At 34.6% G+C, this 24088-nt stretch overlaps 1 protein-coding gene across 1 annotated transcript in view; it reads right to left on the bottom strand.

Moving 5' to 3' along the window:
• NRDC (nardilysin convertase) overlaps nucleotides 1-24088 on the bottom strand; it is a 110377-nt gene that overhangs the window by 24164 nt on the left and 62125 nt on the right. The window contains 8 exon segments of the mRNA XM_020869310.2: nucleotides 13479-13533; nucleotides 14051-14109; nucleotides 14191-14311; nucleotides 15588-15665; nucleotides 17736-17805; nucleotides 19179-19252; nucleotides 21198-21255; nucleotides 23135-23257. Coding sequence (XP_020724969.2) covers nucleotides 13479-13533; nucleotides 14051-14109; nucleotides 14191-14311; nucleotides 15588-15665; nucleotides 17736-17805; nucleotides 19179-19252; nucleotides 21198-21255; nucleotides 23135-23257 — 638 coding nt within the window.

Here is a 24088-nt window from a genome sequence, read left to right as displayed (position 1 = left end):
CAGAGAGAAAAAAAGAAGAAAGAATTAAAAGAAATGAGCAAAACCTCAGAAACCTCTGGGACAATGTTATACATCCCAACATTCCAATCATAGGAGTCCCAGAAGGAGACAAAAAGAAAGGCCATGAGAAAAATACTTGAGGAGATAATAGTTGAAAACTTCCCTGAAATGGGGAAGGAAATAGCCACCCAAGTCCAAGAAACCCAGAGTCCCAAACAGAATAAACCCAAGGCGAAACACCCCAAACCACATATTAATCAAATTAATGAAGATCAAACACAAAGAACAAACATTAAAAGCAGCAAGGGAAAAACAACAAATAACTCACAAGGGGATTCCCATAAGGATAACAGCTGATCTTGCTTCCCTTCTTCAGGCCAGAAGGGAATGGCAGGACATACTTAAAGTGATGAAAGAGAAAAACCTACAACCCAGATTATTGTACCCAGCAAAGATCTCATTCAAATATGAAGGAGAAATCAAAAGCTTTACAGACAAGCAAAAAGCTCAGAGAATTCAGCACCACCAAACCAGCTCTTCAACAAATGCTAAAGGATCTTCTCTAGACAGGAAACACAGAAAGGGTTCATAAACTCAAACCCAAAACAACAAAGTAAATGGCAATGGGATCACATTTATCAATAATTACCTTAAATGTAAATGGGCTGAATACCTCAACCAAAAGACAAAGAATGGCTGAATGGATACAAAAACAAGACCCCTATATATGCTGTCTACAAGAGACCCACCTCAAACCTAGGGACACATACAGACTGAAAGTGAAGGGCTGGAAAAAGATATTTCATGCAAATGGAGACCAAAAGAAAGCAGGAGTAGCAATACTCATATCAGATAAAATAGACTGAAATAAAGGCTGTGAAAAGAGACAAAGAAGGACACCATGTAATGATCAAAGGATCAATCCAAGAAGAAGATATAACAATTATAAATATATATGTACCCAACATAGGAGCACCACAATATCTAAGGCAAATGCTAACAAGTATGAAAGGGGAAATTAACAGTAACACAGTAATAGTGGGAGACTTTAATGCCCCACTCACACCTATGGGCAGATCAACTAAACAGAAAATTGGCAAGAAAACACAAATTTTAAATGATACAATGGAGCAGTTAGATCTAACTGATATCTATAGGACATTTCAACCTAAAACAATGAATTTCACTTTTTTCTCAGGTGCACATGGAACTTCTCCAGGACAGATCACCACCTGGGCCATAAATCTAGCCTTGGTAAATTCAAAAAATTGAAATAATCTCAAGCATCTTTTCTGATCACAATGCAGTAAGATTAGATGTCAACTACAGGAAAAAAAACTATTAAGAATACAAACATATGGAGGCTAAACAACACACTTCTGAATAACCAACAATCACAGAAGAAATCAAAATATGCATAGAAAAGTATGAAAATGAAAACACAACAACCCAAAACCTATGGGATTCAGTAAAAGCCGTGCTAAGGGGAAGGTTCATAGCAATAAAAGCCTACCTCAAGAAACAGGAGAGAAATCAAATAAATAACCTAACTCTACATCTAAAGCAACTAGAAAAGAAGAAATGAAGCACCCCAGTGTTAGTAGAAGGAAAGAAATCATAAAAATCAGGGCAGAAATAAATACAAAAGAAACAAAGGAGACCACAGCCAAAATCAACAAAGCTAAAAGCTGGTTCTTTGAGAAGATAAATAAAATAGACAAACCATTCACCACATCAAGAAAGAAAGGTAGAAGAATCAAATCAATAAAAAAAGCCCAGGACCAGATGGCTTCACAGCTGAATTCTACCAAAAATTTAGAGAAGAGCTAACACCAGCCTACTCAAACTCTTGCAGAAAATTGCAGAGGAAGGCAAACTTCCAAACTCATTCTATGAGGCCATCACCCTAATACCGAAACTAGACAAAGATGCCACCAAAAAAGAAAACTACATGCCAATATCACTGATGAACACAGATGCAAAAATCCTTAACAAAATTCTAGCAAACAGAATCCAACAACATATTAAAAAGATCATGACCAAGTGCGCTTTATCACAGGGATGCATGGATTCTCCAGTATTCACCAATCAATGTGATACACCACATCAACAAATTGAAAGATAAAAACCATTTGATTATCTCAATAGATGCAGAGAAAACCTTTGACAAAATTCAACACCCATTTATGATAAAAACCCTCCAGAAAGCAGGCACAGAAGGAACATACCTCAACATAATAAAAGCCATATATGATTAACCCACAGCAAACATTATCCTCAATGGTGAAAAATTGAAAGCATTTCCCTAAAGTCAGGAACAAGACATGGGTGCCCACTCTCCACTCTCACCACTACTATTCAACATAGTTTTGGAGGTTTTAGCCACAGCAATCAGAGAAGAAAAAGAAATAAAAGGAATCCAGATTGGAAAAGAAATAAAACTCTCAGTCTTTGCAGATGACATGATCCTCTACATAGAAAACCCTAAAGACTCCACCAGAAAATTACTAGAGCTAATCAATGAATATAGTAAAGTTGCAGGATGTAAAATTAATACACAGAAATCCCTTGCATTCCTATACACTAACAATGAGAAAACAGAAAGAGAAATGAAGGAAACAATTCCATTCACCATTGAAACGAAAAGAATAAAATACTTAGGAATATCTACCTAAAGAAACAAAAGACCTGTATATAGAAAACTATAAAACACTGATGAAAGAAATCAAAGATGACACAAATAGATGGAGAAATAAGCCATGTTCATGGATCAGAAGAATCAATATACTGAAAATGAGTATACTACCCAAAGCAATCTATAGATACAATGCAATCCCCACCAAACTACCAATGGTATTTTTCAGAGAACTAGAACAAATTATTTCACAATTTGTATGGAAATACAAAAAAACCTCAACTAGTCAAAGCAATCTTGTGAAAGAAGAATGGAACTGGAGGAATCAACCTGCCTGATTTCAGGCTCTACTACAAAGCTACAGTCATCAAGACAGTATGGTACTGGCACAAAGACAGAAACATAGATCAATGGAACAAAATAGAAAGCCTGGATATAAATCCACACACCTATGGACACCTTAACTTTGACAAAGGGGGCAGGCATATACAATGAAGAAAAGACAATCTCTTTAACAAGTGGTGCTGGGAAAACTGGTCAACCACCTGTAAAAGAAGGAAACTAGAACACTTTCTAACACCATACACAAAAATAAACTCAAAATGGATTAAAGATCTAAATAAGTCCAGAAACTATAAAACTCCTAGAGGAGAACATAGGCAAAACACTCTCTGACGTAAACCATAGCAGGATCATCTATGACCCACCTCCCAGAGTAATGGAAATAAAAACAAAAATAAACAAATGGGACCTAATGAAACTTAAAAGCTTTTGCACAATGAAGGAAACTATAAGCAAGGTGAAAAGACAGCTTTCAGAACGGGAGAAAATAATAGCAAATGAAGCAACTGACAAAGAATTAATCTCAAAAACATACAAGCAGCTCCTGCAGCTCAATTCCAGAAAAATAAGTGACCCAATCAAAAAATGGGCCAAAGAACTAAAGACATTTCTCCAAAGAAGACATACAGATGGCTAACAAACACATGAAAAGATGCTCAACATCATTCATTATCAGAGAAATGCAAATCAAAACCACAGTGAGGTACCATCTCACACCGGTCCGAATGGCTGCTATCAAAAGGTCTACAAACAATAAATGCTGGAAAGGGTGCAGAGAAAAAGGAACCCTCTTACACTGTTGGTGGGAATGCAAACTAGTACAGCCCCTATGGACAACAGTGTGGAGATTCCTTAAAAAGCTGGAAATAGAACTGCCATATGACCCAGCAATCCCACTGCTGGGCATACACACTGAGGAAACCAGAACTGAAAGAGACACATGTACCCCAATGTTCATCACAGCACTGTTTACAACAGCCAGGCATGGAAGCAACCTAGATGCCCATCAGCAGATGAATGGATAAGAAAGCTGTGGTACATATACACAATGGAATATTACTCAGCTATTAAAAAGAATGCATTTGAATCAGTTCTAATGAGGTGGATGAAACTGGAGCCTATTATACAGAGCCAAGTAAGTCAGAAAGAAAAACACCAATACAGTATACTAACGTATATAGTGGAATTTAGAAAGATGGTAACGATGACCCTATATGTGAGACAGCAAAAGAGACACAGATGTAAAGAACAGACTTTTGGACTCTGTGGGAGAAGGCGAGGGTGGGATGATTTGAGAGAACAGCACTGAAACATTTATATTATCATATGTGAAATAAGATCACCAGTCCAGGTTCGATGCATGAGACAGGGTGCTCAGGGCTGGTGCAATGGGATGAACCAGGATGGGATGGGGAGGAAGGTGGGAGGGAAGTTCAGGATGGGGAACACATACACACCCATGGCCGAGTCACGTGAATGTATGGCAAAAACCACCACAATATTGTAAAGTAATTGGCTTCCAATTAAAATGAATTTTTAAAAAAAGAACAACAACAACAAAAAAAACTAGAAAAAAATTTTTTTAATTAAAAAAATAATAAAACTGAACTGATGACTAAAAGTCCTATAACCTATAAAATGGAAATATTTTGTGGAGGAAAACAACCAATTCAAGTATTTCCTGAGCACCCAAATGCACAGAATCTTAAAAAACTGACATGTCCTTTAGATACCAAGTGGCTCTATTCCTACATTTTCCAATGAGAAAATTACTCAGATTAATTAGGTGACTTGCTCTAGAACACTGGAGAGGGAAATGGCAACACACTCCAGTGTTCTTGCCTGGAGAATCCCAGGGACGGTGGAGCCCAGTGCCTGCCGTCTATGGGGTCACACAGTCGGACACGACTGAAGTGACGTAGCAGCAACAGCTCCAGAACACACAATAAGTGACAGGCAGAATAAACACCAGAGCTCAGGCCTCTTAACATAGCAGTGAACACTCTTTCCCAAAATACTATACTGCCAAGTCCTTTCCTAGACAATCTGGTTGTTCTCTCATGCAACAGAAGACAGAAAGAGAAGTAAAGCTTACTACATTCATGAAGGAGAAATGAAACATGAATGTATCAAATCCAAAATTATAGGTATATGTTAACTATTACATTATCACATTAAAATAGAATATGGAAAAAGTATGGGAAAAAAAGTATTGTTAGCCTTTTTTGCTCCACTTCAAGAAACATTCCTAAATCATCATGTTGATGAGTCATTAAAGTACTACTAATGTGTGTGTGTGTGTGTGTGTGTGTGTGTAAGTTAAGGTACTTTTTTCCCCCTGAAGTATAATTGATATATAATATTAGTTTCAGGCGTCTGACATAGTGAGTCCATATTTTCATATACTACAAAATGATCACCATAGTAAGTCTAGTTACCATCTGTCACCCTACAAAGTTACTATAACGTCACTGACTATATTCCCTATGCTGTACATTACATCCCCATGACTCATGTACTTTATAGCTCAAAGACTGCATGTCTTCATCTCCTTTGCCTATTTCACTTAGCTCCCACACCTTCAAGTGCTATTATTGTTTAAAATCACTCCCTTGAAGAAAAAATAAAATCACTCCCTTGATAGAGGAACTGTGGCTCCCGAGGCATGCGGGATGCAGGGAAACTGAAGATGTAGTCAATCAGATTTTGGAAATAACTACAAGAGGTCTGAAAAACAAAGAAGTCATTTTCATCTCATCAGTCCTAGATGAAGAGATCAAGTCCTGAGCCTCTGGAGTGGGAGCACTGACTCCAAGACCCTAGGCTACCAGAGAACTAACCTTAGGGAATATCAAATAGTGAGAACTCACACAAAGGAAACCAGTTGAATACAAAACCCAGCATCACCCAACCACAAGTAGCACCCTATACAGGACGCCTCACCTACACAACAAACCAAACAAAAATACAAACCCAATCATCAGCAGCCAGGATTACCACCTCACTCAGCCTTGCCCATCAGAAGGGGTAAAAAAAAAAACTGAGCATAATTCTCACTCAATATGAAGCTTACACAAACCCCTGGACCAACCTTAGGAGGGCACAAACCGAAAGGAAGAAAGAATTCAACCCTGAAGCCTGGGAAAAGGAGACCTCAAACACAGTAAGTTTTAAAAAAATAATATTGAAAAGGCAGAGAAATACTACACAAATGAAGGAACAAACTAGAAACACAGAAGTCCAAATAAATGAAGAGGAAATAGGCAAACTACCTGAAACAGAATTCAGAATAATGACAGTAAAGATGATCAAAGACCTTGAAAACAGAATGTAGAAAATGTAAAAATCAATTAACAAAGACCTAGATGAATTAAAGAATAAACATAAAGACAAACAACACAATTACTGAAATTAAAAATACTCTGTTGCTGCTGCTAAGTCACTTCAGTCGTGTCCGACCCTGTGCGACCCCATAGACGGCAGCCCACCAGGCTCTCCCGTCCCTGGGATTCTCAAGGCAAGAACACAGGAGTGGGTTGCCATTTCCTTCTCCAATGTGTGCAAGTGAAAAGTGAAAGTGAAGTTGCTCAGTCATGTCTAACTCACAGTGAGCCAATCGACTGCAGCCTACCAAGCTCCTCCATCCATGGGATTTTCCAGGCAAAAGTACTGGAGTCGGGTACCATTGCCTTCTCCAAAAATACTCTAGAAGGAAGCAATAGCAGAAAATCTGAAGCAGAAGAACAAATCAGTGAGCTGGAAGATAAAATGGCGGAAATAACTTCTGAAGAGCAGAATAAAGTAAAAAGAATGAAAAGAACTGAGGATAGACTCAAGAGACCTCTGGGACAATATCAAATGCACCAATATTCGAATTACAGAGGTCCCAGAAGAAGAAGAGAAAAAGAAAGGGTATGAGAAAATTTTTGAAGAGATTATTGTTGAAAATTTCTGCAACATGGAAAAGGAAATAGTCAATCAAGTCCAAGAGTCACAGAGTCCCATACAGGATAAACCCAAGGAGAAATACCCCAAGACACATACTAATCAAACTAACAAAGACTAAAACACAAAGCATTAAAAGTAGCAAGAAAAAGGCAACAAGTAACATACAAGGGAAACCCCATAGGTTTAACAGCTGTTCTTTAAGCAGAAACTCTGCAGACCAGAAGGGAATGGCAGGATATATTTAAAGTTCTAAAAGGGAAACATCTACAACCAAGATTACTGTACCTGGCAAGGATCTCATTCAAAATTGATGGAGAAATAAAAAGCTTTTCAGAAAAGCAAAAGTTAAGAGAATTCAGTTCCACCAAACCAACTTTACAACAATGTTAAAGGGATTTATATAGTCAAGAAATACAAGAGAAGAAAAAGATCTACAAAATAAACCCCCAAAATTAAGACAATAGCAATAGGAACATTTATCAATAATTACTTTAAATGTTAAATGGATTAAATGCTCCAACCAAAAGACACAGACTGGCTGAATGGATACAAAAATAAGACCATATATATGCTGTCTATAAGAAATCCACTTCAGACATAAAGACACAGATAGACTGAAAATGAGAGGATGGAAAAATATATTCCATGCAAATAGGAAGCAAAAGAAAGTTGGAGTAGTAATCCTCTTTTCAGACAAAACAGACCTTAAAATAAAGAATATTATAAGAGATAAGGAAGGAGGACAACTACATAATGATCAAGGAATCAATCCAAGAGAAAGACATAACAGTTGTAAATATCTATGTACCCAACATAGGAGTACCTCAATACACAAGACAAACACTAACAGACATAAAAGGAGAAACTGACAGTAACACAGTAATAGGAGATTTTAACACCACACTCATACCAATGGACAGATCATCAAAACAGAAAATTAATAAGGAAACACAAGTCTTAAATGATACATTAGATGAGATGGGTCTCATTGATATCTTCAGGACATTCCATCCAAATGCAGAAGACTACACCTTCTCAAGTGCACATGGAACATTCTCCAGGATAGACCACATCTTGGGTCACAAATCAAACCTCAGTAAACTTAAGAAAATTGAAATTGTATTAAGCATCTTCTCCAACCACAACGCTATGAGACTAGACATCAATTACAAGAAAAAATACAAACACGTGGAAATTAAACAACAAGTTTAATAACCTAAACAGACTAAATAATCAACAGATTACTGAAAAAATCAAAAGGGAAATCGAAAAATTTCTAGAAACAAATGACAATGAAAACACAACTCAAAACCTATGGGATGCAGCAAAAGCAGTTCTAAGAGGGACATTTATAGCAATACAATCCTACCTCAAGAAACAAGAAAAACATCAAATAGACAACCTAATTTTACACCTAAAACAACTGGAAAAAGAACAACAACAAAAAAACAAAACAAAATTAGTAGAAGGAAAGGAATCATAAAGATCTGAGCAGAAATAAATGAAAAAGAAATGAAAGAAACAATAGTAAAGATTAATAAAACTAAAAGCTGGTTCTTTGAGAAGATAAAACTGACACTCCTTTAGCAAGACTCACGAAGAAAAAGAAAGAAGAATCAAAGAAAAAGGAGAGGTTACAACAGACAATGCAGAAATACAAAGGATTATAAGAGTATTAAGAACAACTATATGTCAAGAAAATGGATAACCTGGAAGAAATGGACAGAGTCTTCTTCCAAGACTGAAACAGGAAGAAACAGAAATTATGAACAACCCAATTACAGGCACTGAAATTGAAGCTATGATCAAAAATCTCCCAAAAAACAAAAGCCCACGACCAGATGGCTTCACAGAAGAATTCTATCAAGCATTTAGAGAAGAGCTAATGCCTATCCTTCTAAAAATCTTTCAAAAAATTGCAGAGGAAGGAACATTTCCAAACTCATTCCACGAGGCCACCATCACCCTGATATCAAAACCAGACAGAGACAACACAAAAAGAGAAAACTATAGGCCAATGTCACTGATGAACATAGATGTAAAAATTCTCAACAAAATTTTAGCAAACAGAATTCAGCAACACACCAAAAAGATCATATACCATGATCAAGCTGGGTTTATGCCAGGGATGCAAGGATTCTTCAATATATGCAATCAATCAATGTGATACACCATATTAACAAATCAAAAGATAAAAACCATATGATAATCTCAACAGATGCAGAAAAAGCCTTTGACAAAATTCAGCACCCATACATGATTAAAACTGTTCTAAAAATGGGCATAGAAGGAACCTGCCTCAACACAGTAATGGCCACATGGAATAAGCCTTACAGCAAACATTATTCTCAATGGTGAAAAACTGAAAGCATTCCCCCTGAGATCAGGAACAAGACAAGGGTACCACTTTCATCACCATTATTAAACACAGTCTTGGAAGTCCTAGCTACATCAATCAGAGAAGAAAAAGAAATAAAATGATTCCCTCTGTGTTCAAAATTTTTTAACCAGTTATTTTCACCAGCCACTTATTTATAAGTTAACTTCATAAATTAACAAATAGCATGCTACTAAATTGAGTGACTCAATATTTCCTATGCAAAAACAGGACCCTGGTTAAAAGTAGATCTTCAGTGCCAAGGCGATACAGAAAGTACTAGAAGAAAACACTTGAATGCTATCCTTTACTTTTTTTAAAGATAAAATTCACATACCATAAAATCTACTTTTAAGGTATACAATTAAAAATAAAGTATACAACTCAGTGGGTTTTGGTATATTTATAAAGTTGTATAATCATCATTTATATCATTTATATCTGTTGATATTCTAGTTTCAGAATATCTTCATCAGTCCAAACAGAAACTTCCGTACCCACTAAGCAGTTGCTCCCAGTTACTCACAACCCCTAGCTGCTGAAAACCATCAGTCTCTGTTCTGGCTCTACAATTTACCTTTTCTGGATATTTCATGTAAAGTGAATCATGTGGTGTGATTCCTGTGACCTGTGACCTGTGGTGTCTGGCTTCCTTCACTTAGCATAATGCTTTCAAAGTTCATGCATGTTGTAGAATGAATTAGTACTTAATTCCTTTTTATGCTGAATAATATTCCACAGTATGAAAATTCTACATTTTGTTCAGCCATTCATTCAGTGAAGGACATTTGGTTTCCACATTTTGATTATAATGAATAATGCTGCTGTGAACACAAGAATACATGTATTTGTATGGACATACATTTTCAATTCTCTTGGGTATATACCTATAAGCCAGTAACTGCTGGCTTGTAGGATATCTCTATGCAAAACTTTTTAAGGAGTTCATTGTTTTCTAAAGCAGCTGCACCACTTTACACTCCTAATTGTATTACACATTATATATATTTATACATGCTGAGTCCAAGTTCCCATGTGAAATAAAAATTATTTTTAAATTTCTTAGTTATAAAAGACTGGTTTAAACAGTCTGAAAGAGCATTTCTATTTTTCTTTACTGATGAAAACAAGAAAAATGTCTGAAGAGAAGATAGATCAACTTTGTTAGTAAAACAGAAATAAATAAAAGCTGAAATAAGCTGAGCTACTTGAGTTAAAACTTAGAGGTTCAGAGATGAACCATTCACATTTGTTCTTTGTTCTAATTAGGTTTTAGTCTAAAATCTTTTGGATTCATGTTTTAAAATTAAAACAAGAATTCAGTAACACTGCATTAAAGGTAAAAAAAAAAAATGAGCTGCAAAATGGGAGCTACAGAAAAGGTATCTTGAAATGTCTTGCTAAGGAGGAACTAGAGGGGCAGAAAGAAAATGTTACTCAACTAATGCTAAAAATCCAATCCCTAAAAAAGGAATATGGGTATTACTTATGGCTGGCCCACAATTCTTACTCCCACTCTTCCCTAACACAGTTCTAGCCCACAGCGCTGCCACAACAGCTGACAAGAACACCAAAAAAAATCAGGTTTTTTTCCATCAACTGCTAAGGTTGATGGAAGGACTTGTGGGTTCTAGGCATATCAATCTATTTAGAGATTATGTCTATAGGACCATCAGATGGCCAAAATAAATCACAACGGCTCTCTGTTTTCATAGAATAAGATTTCAATTTCAAATGACTTCAATCATATAGAGCAGACTGCACAGGAATCAACAGCAACTGGAAGCTTATAGCTTTTACAACCTTGTCCTCATGTACTTAAGTCTTCTTGACTTGTAGCAGGGAATTGTTTCTAGTGATGATCCAAAAAGGCAGATTTCAAGATGTTCTATGAACTGGTTCTAAATTAGGGCTCTTAGTCAAGGGTCCACAGATAGCTTCCATAAGATATCAGTGGACAAAATCAGGGAGGGTAGGAAGCATGAATTTGACTGGGAAGAAATTACATATTTTTATTAAACTATAACAGCATTTTTACTCATTTATGAATATATAGGCAACAAATCATAGTAATATTATCAGCACCTATGACTACAATCATAGAAATCACAATACAGCTGTAGATATCTCAAAATTGCACACTCACTGCTACTTAAAAGTTGTAATAATTATTAGATCTATCATTAGATCTTGTTATTTAATAATATATCAATAGAGACCCATATTACTAATTCTTACTATTTTGAGTACTTTATTTCCATATTCCTTTGTAACCTACTGCATTTTATCTTAGGCATTTAAAAACAGTTTTCTATAAAAAGGAACACTCCTACCCTACTGCTGGGAATGTAAAGAGGTGCAACCATTATAGAAACTGATGGAGGTTCCTTTAAAACCTAAAACTTGAGCTACCATATAATCCAGCAATCCCTCTCCTGAGCATTTATCTGGAAAAGATGAAAACCCCAATTTAAAAGATGCATGTGCCGCAATGTTCATAGTAGCACCATTTATAATAGCCAAGACACAGAAACAACCCAAGTGCCCATTAACAGATGATTGGTTAAGATGTGATACACACACACACACACACACACACACACACACACACACACTAGAATATTACAGACATTAAAAAGAATGAAATACTGCCATCTGCAACAATGTGGATGGACCTAAAGGTATCATACTAAGTGAAGTAAGTCAGATAAAGAAGAACAAATATTACCTATCATTTATATGTGCAATCTGAAAATAACACAAATGAATCTATATACAAAACAAAAACAGACTCCTAAACATAGAAAACAATCTTATAGTTATTAAAGGCGAAAGGGATGGGGGGGTGGGATAAATTAGGAGTATAGATACAGATACAAATTACTATACATAAAAGAGATAAGCAGCAAGGACTCAATGTATAGCACAATGAACTATATTCAATATTTTATAATAATCTACAATGGAAAATAATCTGATATATAGATATATACATATATATAGATATCTATCTATCTACCTATCTATATAGATAGATAGATATAGATACACATACATCACTGAATCACTTTGCTGCACATCTGAAACTAACACATAATACTATAGATCAACTATACTTAAACAAAAAATATAAAAACAAAACAGAAAAACCCATCATTCTATGGTCTGTATAATACTTAACAGTATTGTTTCAATGTTAAATTTTCTGAGCATGACAATTTTAGTGAGGTTATGTAAGAATACATTTGTAAGTAGCAGATGCATGGTAAGATGTATCATGCTGACTGTAATTATGAAACCTACAAAAAATACATACACACACACATAAATAAGAAGAGGCATGAGAGAGAAAGAAGAAAGAAAATATGGCAACATATTAAGAACTAGCAAACCCAGGATGAGGGATATATCAGTGACCACTGTACCACTAGGGCAATGTTTCTGAGAGTTTAAAAAAATGAAGAGATAAGAGATTGTTCTGAGGAGGGGTCCAAAGGATTCAAGAGATTCCAGAGGGATCCAAGACACAAAAAGGGTTTTTTAAAAACCTGCTTTAAACTTATTACCTTTCCTTTCATCCTTTCGTATACTCTATGCTGAAGACATGAAGGACCATTTCCTTTTTCACAGTACCCCAGAGTTCCTTACTTACGTGCTTCCTAATACTTAGAATGTGTCTAAACTTTACCTATTTTTTAATACTGAATTCAATTCAAATTTATTATACCTATAAAGCCTTCCCTGCCCTATTTCAATCAAGACAAATGTTTTCCTCACCCTGAAAGCACAAAGCACACTGTTTCTAGCACTACTAATAGCAGTCACTTCACATCACCCTGTAAAGTGTACTCACAGCATCTGAATTCCCAAAATATAAGCTCTCCATGAACGTTTATCACAGGGATCAGAGGGATCCACAGACTAAATGACTACACAGATGAATGACTGCTACACAACAAATGACCTGTGTCAATCTGCTTAATTTTCTGTTACTCAATATAAATGCTCAAAAACACAAGAGTTAATTTTCAGATAGCCTCAAGGCCATCTTGAGACTCACATGACAGACAGCGGCAGAATTAAAACTCCAGTCACACTTCCAAAAAGAGGAACAATGTCCATACCAGTTTCAACTTGGTCACAGACAATATTCAAAAAGAATTTGACTTTCAGTACCTGTTCTTGGTAATGAAATTCATTATCTTCAATTTTCTGAATCTCTTCAAAAATTCTGTGAAAGAAGAAAATTATAATTAGAAGACATATTTAAATTTCTCATTGGAATCATCAGCAAGAAAAGAGAAGTATAAAAATAAACAGAATGCCTACATAACCTGTATATTTAAAGTACATTCACATGTAGAAGAATAAGGGTATGGAACCAACAACAGAAATTTAAAAGTGAAAAGTATTAGTCGCTCAGTTGTGTCTGACTCTTTGCGACCCCATGGACTGTAGGCTACCAGGCTCCATAGGGTTCTCTAGGCAAGAATACTGGAGTGGGCTGCCATTCCCTTCTCCAGGGAATCTTCCTGACCCGGGATGGAACCTGGGTCTCCTGCACTGCAGGCAGATTCTTTACCATCTGAGCCACCAGGGGAGTCCCTAGGTAAGTGGAGTTTAAGCAAGAAAAGCCTGGAACATCATCAAGGTAGGCCTAATCCATGTCTATTGACAGCCTGAAGGCTAAAATATATTAGGATTGACCCTTGGCCTAATTCTAATAAGTGTATATATATAAATATTACCTTTTCTCTGGGCCAAGCTTTTGCAGCATTTTTAAATACTGGAAGACAGTATGAGCAACCTAAAAACAAAGCATCTAATTATACTTTTGCATAAAGTGGTATCTATATAACTTAAAAACCCCTCCATTTTAATTATTTACCTCATAGAAATGTTCATAACCCTCATCAGTCAATGTAATAGAAATGCTGAACACCGAGTAAGTAGAATTTTGCTCGAATCCTGTCTCACCATTTCCACCAAACAGTGCAAGAGCCCAGCACCTACAGTGAGGAGAAAAAAATTATTCCAATCAGTATCTTGGCATTGACAGTCCACAAATGCTTCAAATTAACAAAATAGGTAGGCTTTCCATGTAAAATTTGGGAAGCCCAGACTTTGAAGCAAACATGCTTTCACAACAGTAAGTTTAAAAGTACAATTTTTTTTACAAAGTACAAAGCTTCCCAAGGAATTGCAGTGCATACAGAAATAACCAGGAGGAAATAATAGCTGTATTTATTCCTTCAATGGAAACCCTAATATTACAATATAGTAAAACATTAACAGTTTCATGAAGTTACAGTAATTTTTTGAAGAGAACAGCACAAAATATTAGAAGCCATGTTTTCTGGAAAGCATTTCTCTTTCTCTCTTTTTTGGCCACACTGCTCAGCTTGCAGGATCTTGGTTCCCCCACCAGGGACTGAATCTGGGCCCTTGGCAGTTAAAGCATGGAGTCCTAATCACTGGACCACCAGGGAATTCCCCTGGGAAGCATTTCTCACATCCCATTTTGAATGATTTCCCAGAATAAGCCTTAAAAAACTACATCCCTACTTAGAATGTTAAGTAAACTCTTTGAGACCATCAGCTAACCTGCCTGCACAGGTTATCTAGGAAAGAATCAGTAAGACTGTATTCTGACTAGAGTAATCCCGAAAGTCTAAAATAAGAAAAGAAGAAGCCAGAATGAAAAATTTGAAATTCTAATAAAGTACTGTAAGATAAAAAGGTTATGTAAATCTAAAATCAAATTACATTTATTATATAAAGAATATATTTAATTTCATTCAATTTTTTTCCTAGTAACCCTGCCCCCTCAGCATTCTTTGAATAATTTAGTACACATCAATGTTTTAAAGTCTTTAAATTTCTCATCCACCTTCCATTCTTGAATACTGTATAGAAAAGTCAAGCAAGGAATTACTTTAATGTGTTTTGGTCCTGATTCTAAAGTTACATTTCTATTATTTGACTAGGCAACTTAAACAAGTGCTTAAATGCTTTAGGAGACATTCCAGCTATTTTCTAAAACACATGGCTATTCACAGTCCCACATATTTCTATAATTTATCTGCCCAATGAAGTTTTCATTAAAGTCCACCTTCTGGGTTGAGAAAGACTGGAGATCCACAGCGTTTAAATAATTGACTTTATTATTGTTCAAATACAAATTCTTAATTAGAGCTAACCTTTTATGGGACTCATGGTTCTATAAAACTGTTGTCTATTATTTTTCAGAGATTATTACAGTGAAAATATTTATTAAATACTTGCTTTTTTCTAAGGTAAGAAAGAATGCTGCCTTTGCCTTCATGTCCAACCAGCCAAGAGATATAATGAAGTGGTTTCACCCTTAAAAAAAAAAAGTTAAGATCAGAAAATTTAAAATATTAAGGTAAAAATACCTTAATTTTACTTTAGAAAATCTTACTTCTGAGACTGATATTTGAGAATGTGGTTATAAACTTATTTTCACATAAATTCCATTAAATGTGAAATTATAATTAATTTGATAGCAGCAAGACAAAAACACTTGCTTCTTTGTAAAAATAAATTTTTCCCCACAAAAGCTAATTTACTGGAAGTTCATATATCTGGAATAAACATCAGGTTAAAACAAAATACACACTCCATTAAAAAAAAAAAAAAACTGGATCAAAACATATAGAAATGGTACAGTCTTTGGAAAACAGAATCATGGATGATTTTTTTCTACTTTTTAGTAGTTCTCAATATTTCTACAATGAATTACTTTAGTAATCAGGCAGAGGATAAACAAGGCTTTGCTAATTAAGAAAACAGAATAAGAAAATGCAAAGAAGAGGAAGAATGGTATAGATAGTATAATTCCATTTCCATAAAAAGATGTTTTATATTTATTATTTTAATGTCTGAAGGATATATAAGAATCTATTAATGTTAGGCATACTTGTGAGGACAGAGGAGATACAGAGTTTTACTTTTTACTTAATATTCTTTGTCCTTAATATTATGTAAGCATACTATTTTTCTAATCAAAATTTAAAACAAATGGAATAAACTTTTAAATATGCATATGATCATTGTAATGTTTTTTTGGATACGCTAACATACAATCAATGAATATTACTACTTCCTATATTATCCCTACACTAAAAAAAAACAAATAGACAACACACATGTTCTCTGCTTTCTAAATGGAGGCATACTGATCTTGTTTGTTAACTTCATGGGACTAGATTGTTAAAAGTATTTTTTACTGAACTGAGCTTAAGCAATACACATTACTTTTCTTTCCTTCTGCTTGTATGTCTTCTTGGGTTTGTTTTGTTGGTAATAGTTTTAGAAACTTAAGTTAACTTTTTATCAGTTCATTAGCATTTATTTCCAATGGGAAAAGCCTTTGTAGCCACTTAATGATCCTAACCTTTAAAGAACTTCTTAGCTCATGCATATGGCTCCTGTAAGATAATTTTAAGAATAAACTGAAATGTTTTCCTAACTTCTAAAAATCTGACCTAACTCATTCCCAACTCAAGTAAGTTCTTGAGATTTATGCTGCAGTTGTATGCCAGGCTCAAAATTATTTAATTTTACTTTTCACAAGATCAAACTAAATGGTCACCACTAACAAATCATAAGCTAATATATACTTATACTCAAAGTACTAAAGAAGCTATTAGAAAAGTTAGTATTCACACTAAGATACTTAATTTTAAACACTCAGGAAAAGCAACTAATCCTAAGAAAACTCTAGCTTTTATATGCAGGAAGATATTAAAACATATAGCAAAAACAAAAATCCTAAAGTAGTAGTGTCCCAGTTTATCATCTTACCTGCATTTATAAATCTGGAGTGCCCAAATTTAAACCACTCATCATGCTTTTATACACAATAGAATATTACTCAGCCGTTAAAAGGAATACATTTGAATCAGTTCTAATGAGGTGGATGAAACTGGAGCCTATTATACAGAGTGAAGTCAGCCAGAAAAACACCAATACATTATACTAATGCATATATATGGAATTTAGAAAGATGATAACGATAACCCCGTATGTGAGACAGCAAAAGAGACACAGAACAGTCTTTTGGACTCTGTGGGAGAGGGTGAGGGCGGGATGATATGGGAGAATGGCATTGAAACATGTAAATTATCATATGTGAAATGAATTGCCAATGCAGGTTCAATGCGTGAAACAGGATGCTTGGGGCCAGTGCATGGGATGACCCAGAGGGATGGGATGGGGAGGGAGGTTGGGGGCGGGGGGGCTCAGGATGGGGAATACATGTACACCCATGGCTGATTCAAGTCAATGTATGGCAAAACCAATACAATGTTGTAAAGTAAAACAAATTAATTAATTAATTTAAAAAATAAATAAATAAAATATGATTCTCAGTCAGTATCTAATGGACTAAATTTGCCTCTGAACTCTTACCTGTAATGCTGCTGTTGAGGGGGAAGTGCCCATGTGATGGTCAGAGCATGGATTTTTCTAATTGGAACAACTGAACAAAAATATTTTTCAGAAGAGCAGACATAAGTGTTTCTCCACAACTTATATATACTATGTTACATGAAATTTTTAAAAATTCAATACATTTCATCCTCTAATAAGCAGGGGAAAGTTAAACACAATGCAATTATTATTTCAAGTTGCCAATTTTCCACTTTGAATAGTGCAATTTTGTAAATTTCTTTTCAATTTGGTTTCACAGATAGAGAAAGCATGGATAAAAGAACTATGAAAATATGAACACCCCAAAAGATGGATCCCTTCTTGCAAGAAGAGGTACATGACTAGGAATAAGGAGACCCATGGCTGAAATCTAGCCCTACTACTATCTTGCTATGTGAGTTTATATGATTTTGAGAAAATAAACTGTATTTAACTCCTTCTGAATCTGTTATGGTATGATGAGTTGGGATAAACTAAAGTAACTCTTAAGATTCTTCCCAGTGCTACTATTCTATGGTTCTTTGAAGAGAAAATCTATAGTCAGAAAAAATACAACCAAAAATAAGTTGTCTCTGGGAAGAGTCAGCTTAGTCAGAATGGAGGCAGCAGCAAATAAAGAGTGTGACAAAAGTCACTGGTCAGAGAAAGAGGAAAAAGACTGGCAACTGGGGTGAAGGAGAAGGGAATAATTAGCCAATTAGGAGAAAGGAAAATATTTGCCATGATAAAAAAAGTAAAGAAAGAGAAATGGTGAATTAGGAATGCTTTTGCAATATTCACTATAGGCAAATTATTAAGTAAATTATAGCATAACCATGTAATGGCTCATTGGGCAGTCATTACAAACATAATATTAAATGAAAAAAGCAAGAGACAGAAGTGTATATACTTTATAATCTCAACTATGTTAAGAAAATATATGTACAGAGACTCAAAAGAAAATTTGCCAAAACCACTTCTCTGGATGGTAAGATTTATGGGTGACTTCCCTCACCCATATTTTTTTAATACTAAATTTGTCTCATTTAATAAAAATTAGTTTTATAGTGAAGATAAAAGGAAGTTATTTCCAAAGTGTTTTCCCATCCTCTATTTTTGTCTTTAAAAGGCAAAAAAGAGCAGATTACAGATAAAATAGGAAAGAAACAAAAAACACCAGGAACAAAAGGAAATGAGAGAAAAAATAGGAAGAAAGCACGAGACAGACTCAAGCGGCATCAGGTACCAGACCAATGGATCTGCTACTAGTCAGTGGCCTACCATCTGTCACTAGTTGGATTTCCATTGTCTATCTACTTCCTTTCCGATCTAGCTGTACTTTCTGTTGTATTCTCATTTTCAAAGAAAATTGGCAGCCCCGATTAAGTTTTAGAGAATGTGCTAAAGTTATTTCAAATAGTTTTAAACCTTTGGTTCACGAACCTCTATAAAGTTTGTTAAATGCTGGTGTGTCAAATGGATCCGTTAAATGGCCAAAGTTTGGTTTGGGTAACCCACTGAAAATAAAACAAATACATTAAAATTTAATTGGCAAAAGCCTTTATAAGCAGTATCTTTAGGGATACCTAAGCTGATAGGTATTTATAATCTATTCTACACACCCCTGGTTGAGAAGCATCTTAGGCATAAGCAAATAGATGGCAAGAAAGCCACAAAATCCTGAACTACACAAACTATTCTTAACTTCAGCCCCAGTAACTCAAATACTTTTAAAACTCATGGGAGACAGAAAACAATGAATTGAAGGGACCTCCCCTCCCAATATTTACTGTCTCTATCAGTCCCATTCAACTTTAGTTTTCCTCTTAATAGAAAGCCATTTCAGAGAGAAAATTTATACTAAAGATATTTTTTTGATACAACAAATACACACTGTGTGATCCTTAGGAATAAAGTATGGTATTAAGCACTGTGGTATTTAAAAAACTTGGATTCTTCCTTCTAAAGGCTTCACACACAGTTGAATATACTGTTAACTAATATTTCTCCTAAACATGGTCAATATGAAATCAGTATTAATTACCCAGAAGACTTTTTAACCTGTCTGATTAAGGAACCAAAGTTCTTAATGAATAATATTTAAAAGAATTTTTTAAACTTAAAATTCTTATCAGGGATTAACCAACAAGACCTAGTGAATCCCTCTCTTCCATATGTGCTGCACTTAGTTGCTCAGCACATATGGAGCAATTTAAGAGTCTTGTCTGACTCTTTGTGACCCCATGGACAGTAGCCTGCCAGGCTCCTCTGTCCATGGGGATTCTCCAGGCAAGAATACTGGAGTGGGTGGCCATGCCCTCCTCCAGGGGGTCTTCCCAACCCAGGGATCGAACCCAGGTCTCATGCATTGCAAGCAGATTCTTTACCATCTGAGCCACCAGGGAAGCCCCTCTATTCAATATACTTATGATTTTATTAGTAAAGTTTCACAGTGAAACACATTTTAATCTGTCACTTGACACTTAAGAAGCTAATATTCATTTCTTATCAAAACAAACAAAACAACCCCATAACGTTGGTATGGCTTTCATTATCTTTCCATACTTAAAAGTACTGCTAGTTATCAATGCAAATTTATATTAAGCAAGATAATCATAACCAATCAGTTGTTATTACAAATAATTCTAACATTTTTAAAACTAATTTCTCTTTCATAAATTTAAAACAAGTTGTCTTGGAATGAAGAACTGGAAAAAGTCTAGCTTACTCACCTGATACAAGAAAAAAACAATCTGATTTCATTTAGTTTACTAAAATGCAAACTGCTAAGAGTGGGAAGAGAAACTTATCTGCTTAACAATTAAATTTTTTTTAATTCTCTGTAACAAAAAATGTAACAATAAAGTATCTTTTAAATATGTGTATTATTTTTATGAATTTGAAGTAGACCAAAAAACAGTAGCTTTCTGAACTGGAACTCTATATCCAATTTCTAATAAAAGGCAATTGATTCGAATACATGCAACAGGCTTTTCAGGCAATATGTAAAGTCAATTATCATCTACAAGATTATTCTTTTGTAAGGGAAAAGCTTTCCAAGTTCCAAACCATGGACTTAAAAAACAAACCTTCAGAACATAATTAAGTTCTGAGGCAAGGGATACATGTAAGTATATGTATATTCTACCTCTCAACACAATAATATCAGAGTTTCAAGCACTGGACACAGTAACAGAAAAGCTCTGAACAAACATAAAATGAGGCATAAACTCTTCAGAGTTACTGCTTACTATAAGTTTACAAGCTTGGAAGTTTTGAACTACAGAAACTGGAAACTTGGGTATTCAAGTCAGTTTTCCCTCTCAAAGGCTGTGTTATCTTGCTGTGTTATCTAAACTACTTCAGGTCTTAATTTAATCACCTGTTTAAAAAATAAACTAAAAGCAAAAAGCGGCCTCTTTAACTCCATAGGTGTTTGATTTATGAAAATAAATGTCTTACTTGTTTGGTATCTGAGAGAAGATTTCAGTCACCCACTTTTCCAAAGTATCCAAAGTTTCTTTGTGGAGAAGGCAGGAAGGAGACAGGGAAAGGCAATGTTGTTATTAAAAGTAGAAATGCAATTAGATTTCTCATGGATCTTTAGCTATAAAACAAAGGAATACTTTAATTTGGGCATCACTTGCCACTCCTTAACCAGTAACAGGAAAAATAACAATATTTAAGAAAACCTTGAGATACATCTAATTTAATTTTGTTAAGACTCCTTTATTCTTTTTTCCTAGTGAATTTAGAGAAAGCACACAAGTAGAAAAAAAGTTTTTGCTAGGCAAGAGTGAAGGAGCAAGAGATGAGAATACATCAATCACCATTTCAAAACTTACCTCCTCTAAGAAGGTCTCTCTTAACTAACCTACACTAACTACACTGACCCTTCTCAGCAGTTCAGCAGTACTGTTATATTCCATTTGTTTTACATCAATATACACTTGCTGAGGTCTTCTTAGGTTGATATGATTTCTATCTTCTCTCAATTCTTTTTCTTATATTTCATAAGAAATTCTTTTGAAATTTCTAGTAAAACAGGAGTTCTAAATGAAAAAGGAAATCTTTTAGTCTTATCCCAGTGATTCATTACCATCACTGGATATTACTTGTTAGTTCCAACAGACACATGAGTTTCACTAACTCAAAAAGAGATGCCCCAGGATTTATAACACAAGATGCAAATCAGTAATCAAGTTCTAAATTTACTCCATACTATTTATATTGATATTTAACTTGTAAATGATACAATAAATGCTGATGCTCCAAACTGACTCCAGATTGGACAAAGTTCTCTTACCAAATATGTGGGACTTATTTTAGAAATTTGCAAGAAGCATTACTATACTTATATTTGCTATCACTGAAGAAAAGAATACAAAAGAAGCAACACCGAGTTGAAGAAAAATGCATGTTCACGACAGATTTGGAAACAAAAATTAGTTTAAAATTGCAAACTAACATTACATACTAAATATAGAATTGCCTATTTTAATAAATGTTGTAAAAGAAACTGAGATGCACATTTGCAGTCTAACTGCCATACCATATCCATAACCTTATGTTCATGTCAACTTTAGTGGACTAATTTTGATTCTAAATATAAAAATGTTTTATAATTAAGTGCCAAGTCAGCTCTGACCTTAATTTTGACAATGAGAGAGCAAAATTTTATAAAAAGGAGAATTACATTAGGGTTAGAAAATTTGTTTTTTAAAAAGAAATATACAAACTGAAGTATATCAAATGTATGTCAAATATGAGGTATATCAAAATACATAGTTCAGCAAATGACTGTCTTTGAAAAGTAACCTAAGGAGAATAAAATATAAAGAAAACAAAAGAAAGATACTATGATTTCTTTAATGAGAAAAGTTGATACAACATTATCTTCACTAAAGATAAAAGAAGTGAAAAAAAAAAAAAGAAGGAAAAGTGTAGAGGTACTGACCAATATTTTTACATTTCAGATACTTAATGGATAGGCTTCAATTAATCATGCCATTTTATTGGACGCTATGTAATGATGAAAAGACAAACACTGTGCCCTCTAAGAATTTATGATTAACACAGATTAAATGCAAAAGCAGAGATGATAAAGGCAGCAGCCAAATGTTGCTCAAAAGACCAATTCACAATCTATTAGTACATTAATACACTAACACTAGCCAAGAGATAAGACTTATGTCTATAAAAGAAAAAACATTTGCCTGAGAATCAGATGATCTTGTGTGTCCCTGAGCTTTGTCTCTTCAAATTCTGATATCCTTTAGTTCATATTAGGATCAAGCGCTAAAGTAAGTTAACGGTGCACAGCAACACTGATATGACAGACAAATCCTAAGAAAGCAGTACTTTCAAGTAATTCTAAGGGCCATAGTAGACAATATTACCTTTGGATTGAACCACTAAAGTCATGTAATGAGCAGAATAGTAACGAATCCAGAAATCTCTCAATCTAGCATGTGTATCAGTATTATTTCTTTTGGGCTCATGTTTGAGAGTTTCAGCATTTCCTATAAAAAAATGAAAAAGATTATAGATATGACTAAGTTTATTATTATGACTGTATTATGACTGTATTAAAAGTCTCTACACTGACAACGCATCCTCTGCTACTATATACAGCTAAGGAAACAACCCAAGTGACTCAAAATACTGAAATAGTTTATAATAATAAGACAAAAATTCACAAGAAATAATTTCAAGGTATATTTTAACACATAAGGAATTAATCTCTAGTTAGCAATACCTCAACAACAGTACTTGCCTTACACTTCCTTTCTTAATAATTAGTCTATCAGGTTTTATCTATCTCATTAATTCTTAAACATAAACCACACACAGCCAGGATGCCATATAAAGAGTATACAGCTGTACAAACAAGCAAAAAAGCAAATCATCCTTTGAATGTCTGGTCTAAATGCTATTAGACCAACTCATTCCAGATTCTACTCTGTTGTCAAGAGGATTAATATAAAGCTATAATAACTGAATTCTAACAATAAGAAACAGCCATTATGAAAAACAGACACCATTTAAACAGCTTACCAATTAAACAAAATTAGGGCACAGCTCAAAAACTACTAGAGAAATCACTGCTCAATCTCTGTTGATGAAGGCAAATTCAGGTTGGGGTAAAGCACATATTTTATAACACAGTTTTTTAAGAGGTTCAAATCCCACATCCACCATTATCATATTTAAGCAAATTAACTTCTCTGAGCCCGTTTCTTCATCTTTAAATGGAGATGATAATGGTACCCAGGTTCATAACATTGTTATGACGATTAAATGGGATAATTCACACTGTGGTAGTAGAGCATCTGGCACCCAAAAAACATTTT

The sequence above is a fragment of the Odocoileus virginianus genome, chromosome 5 (genome assembly GCF_023699985.2).
Source record: "Odocoileus virginianus isolate 20LAN1187 ecotype Illinois chromosome 5, Ovbor_1.2, whole genome shotgun sequence".
Taxonomy (NCBI): Eukaryota; Metazoa; Chordata; class Mammalia; order Artiodactyla; family Cervidae; genus Odocoileus; species Odocoileus virginianus.
This window is presented reverse-complemented; position numbering and strand designations above follow the sequence as displayed.